We start from the raw sequence: 3,712 nt of genomic DNA on the forward strand, positions 1-3,712 counted from the left end.
AAAAAAAAAAAGCAGGCTGAAGCTGGGTGCGGTGCCGCACGCCTGTGATCCCAGCACAAAAGGCAGAGGCGGTGGATCTCTGTGAGCTTGAGGCCAGCCTGGTCTACAAAGCAAGTCCAGGACAGCCAGGGCTACATAGAAAACCTCTGTCTTGGGCCGGGCGTGGTGGCGCATGCCTTTAATCCCAGCACTTGGGAGGCAGAGGCTGGTGGATCGCTGTGAGTTCGAGGCCAGCCTGGTCTACAAAGTGAGTCCAGGACAGCCAAGGCTACACAGAGAGACCCTGTCTCGAAAAACCAAAAAAAAAGAAAAAAAAAAAAGAAAGAAAGAAAACCTCTGTCTTGAAAAAGAAAGGAAGGAAGGAAGAAAAAAGGAAGAGAAGAAGAAAGGAAGGAAGCAGGCTGGGCAAGCCAGAAGGAGCAGGGCAGTAGCAGAACCCTTTCGTGCCATCTGCATCAGAACCTGGAAGGTTCCTTCCCTGTTTGAGTTCCTGTGCTGACTTCCTTTGATGATGAACAGTGATGTGGAAGCCTAAGCCAAATACACCCTTTCCTCCCCAAGTTGCTTTTGGTCCTGTGTTTCATCAGGCAATAGTAACTTTGACTAAAAGATATATGTATGAAACTACCAAAGAGCAAATAATTTTTAAAAGTTAAAACTGTGTGGCCTAAACTCTGGCTCTGTGGAGCGTGGCTAGGGGCTCCATTACCACTGAGCCTAATCTCAAGAAAACAGTGAACTTTCTGCTTCCCTGTGAGAGTGCTTTGTACTGCTTCAGAACTAAAATCCTTCCCGCAAAGGTTTGCATGAATCTTATCAAAACCCTCTAAGCTAGGAAATTAAATGTATCACTTGTGCCTATGCCCCTGTGCACCCCACTTCTTGGAAATGAAGTCATATCTTTTGCTGCCAAGTGCTTACCATATACCAGATACTATGCTAAGTTCCACTTGCCTTTTACTTGGTCCCGTTGTGTTGTTTAGCCTTTGTCTTCCTCACATTAGAGAGGTTGTGTATACAGACTGTGCGCGATCGGCACAGCCAATGGGGTTGACTTTCCAACAAGCCCATGTCACCCTCATCAATGGACAGCCACTGCAGGGGAGAGCAAAGAAGAGTCTCCTTCCCTTTCCCCTCCCCCCACCACCCCACTGAGTGACACTGGAGCAGGATCCGATAAGCAGGAGGACACTGGGCACACATGGGGAGTAAGGAACCGGTGAGAAGCTACTTGTGACCTCTCTACAGAGAGCCAGAGACGAGAGAAACTCAGCCCTCGCTGCTTGCCGCCGGAGAACAGGACGGAGGAGGACAGGATTTGGTGGGGTGGAGTTTCCCAACATAGGCTGAGCCAAGCATGACTCCATCCTTGGTAATGGAGTCACACCTAATGACACAGGCACATAAAAGCCATACGGCCAGTGGCAGATCTGAAGAGTGCAGCATCAAATACCCAGGGTTAATACTTAACAAGACTGACTTTAGGGGGTGGGGATATGATCTACGTGTTGTACAGTGGGGACTCGGTGGCAGCATGACAATTGTGCTAAAAGAGTGACGACATCCCCCTTCATCACATGGTGTGAGGTCCTATTCCTTCAAGAAGTGTGAACATCCGGTGCGCTGAGATTGGGTATGGTGTCACTGGGAACCTGAGCTCCCCCGAGTGAACTTCGCAGAGTTGGTGAGGCGCTGATAATGGCCAAGAACAAACTAAAAGGGCAAAAGCCCAGAAATGTATTTCACATAGCCAGCCAAAAACCCTTCAAGGTTAAAAAGAAGGCAAAACCAGTTAGTGCTAATATTAAGAAGATAAACCTTATGAATGATGAAAAAGTCAAGAGAATGAACAGAGCTTTTGTAAATATACAGGAAGAACCTGCAAACTTTCCAAAAAGCCTTTCTCTTACTTCTGTGCAGAAAGAACTGAAGTGTCATGAGAGTGAACCAGCTAATGTTGACGAAGCCACAGGACTAATGGCTCAGTTGTAATATAGTGACAATATATCACATTCCCCAAAGATCAATGAATTGAGTGCTTCATGAAGAAGAAGAAGAAGAAGAAGAAGAAGAAGAAGAAGAAGAAGAAGAAGAAGAAGAAGAAGAAGAAGGAAGAAGAAGAAGAAGAAAAAGAAGAAGAAAAAGAAGGAAGAAGAAGAAGAAGAAGAAGAAGAAGAAGAAGAAGAAGAAGAAGGAAGAAGAAGAAAGAAGAAGAAGAAGAAGAAGTGTGAACAGAAGGGTAAGTGTGTAGCACAGTCAGGAGACGTCCACCGGTAGACAGGTTCTTACCCTGGATGCTGCCAGGAGCCGTGTGAAGGTCCTCAGGGAGCTGAGTGGATGTAACATGAGAGCCTCCCATTTGGGAGTCATGGAAGACCCACAAGGTGATGGACCAAAAGGCACAAGGGATGCTTGATATTACCTAAAACAGAAAGAAGAAAAGTAACCTGTTAATAAAAGAGACAAAACCACCTTGGCAGGGGTCGGTCCAGGGACAGTGCCATCTGTACTGGAGAGCTCTGTTCATGCTCATGAAAATGGCCTTGGCAGCCGGGCATGGTGGTGCATGCCTTTATTCCCAGCACTTGGGAGGCAGAGGCAGGTGGATCGCTGTGAGTTCGAGGCTAGGCTGGTCTACAAAGCGAGTCCAGGACAGCCAAGGCTACACAGAGAAACCTTGTCTCACAAAACAAAACAAAACAAACAAACAAAAAACAAAAAGGAAAGAAAGAAAGAAAGAAAATGACCTTGACACACCAAGAGGAGAACAGTTCTGTTTGTCAGCTCTACTTAAGAGGCAGAGAGGGACAATGGTACTTTGGGCTCATGATTTTCCAACCCTCTTCAAGAAGTCTTCAAGTAACAAATTAGTGATTTGATGATATCTGGGAAATATTTACCTTTTTGTGTGGTGAGGTTGAACACTGGACCTTGTGATGGCTTAAATGAAAAGGGTCCCCCCCCATAGGGTCACATATTTGAATACTGGGTCCCCACTTGGTGTCACTGTCTGTGGAACTGTGTGGCCTTGCCATAGGAAGAATGTCCCCACAGAGTGCCCCACTTCCAGACCTCTCTCTGTTTCATAGTCACAGTTGAGAATGTCATCCTTCTGTCTCCTGCTCTGGCCAAGGGCTGATGTGCCTCCCCCATCACTCACGAGACTGACTTCCTGCTGGATACATTAAGAAGGCAGATTCCCGCCACTGATAGGCTTGTCTCTCTCTGGGATTGAAAGATAAATAAGTACTTTCTTCTATAAGCTGATGTTGGTCACGGTATTTTATCACAGCAACAGAAACAACTCGTACAGACCTCATGCCTGTGACACAAGAGCTGGGCAACATTCCTAGAATATTCTAGAACATACAAAGCATCTAAGGTGTGGTAGAACTTTGCTTGTGGCACGCATCACTGTCAATGGCTGTTGTCCTAATTCTATCGCAGGCATGGCAAATTGCTGTGTTTGACAGGAGGCATTGCTATGGAGCAATGCTCAGACATAGACTGACAACCCAATTAGCCTCATTTAAACCTTCAGTGACCCTCCAGGGGGAACAGAGCGACCTCAAGTGCGGTGTGACTAAGAGCCAATTCTTCAACAGTATGACAAAGTCATACTTTCAAGGCGCTTCATCCAGGACCAAAGGGATGGATGGATGAGGAGCTCACTGTAATCCTCAGCTACATAGTGAGTTCAAGGCCACACAAG

At 46.5% G+C, this 3,712-nt stretch overlaps 1 protein-coding gene across 1 annotated transcript; it reads left to right on the forward strand.

Moving 5' to 3' along the window:
* The first annotated feature begins 1,486 nt into the window (after positions 1 to 1,486).
* On the forward strand, positions 1,487 to 2,044 carry LOC311604494 (ribosomal biogenesis factor-like). Its single transcript, XM_084794462.1, has one exon. The coding sequence runs from the start codon at positions 1,699 to 1,701 to the stop codon at positions 1,990 to 1,992; it is 294 nt and encodes a 97-aa protein (XP_084650588.1). The 5' UTR covers positions 1,487 to 1,698; the 3' UTR covers positions 1,993 to 2,044.
* Positions 2,045 to 3,712: the final 1,668 nt, after the last annotated feature.

Source organism: Acomys minous (assembly GCF_964271855.1).
Source record: "Acomys minous genome assembly, chromosome: 9".
NCBI lineage: Eukaryota > Metazoa > Chordata > Mammalia > Rodentia > Muridae > Acomys > Acomys minous.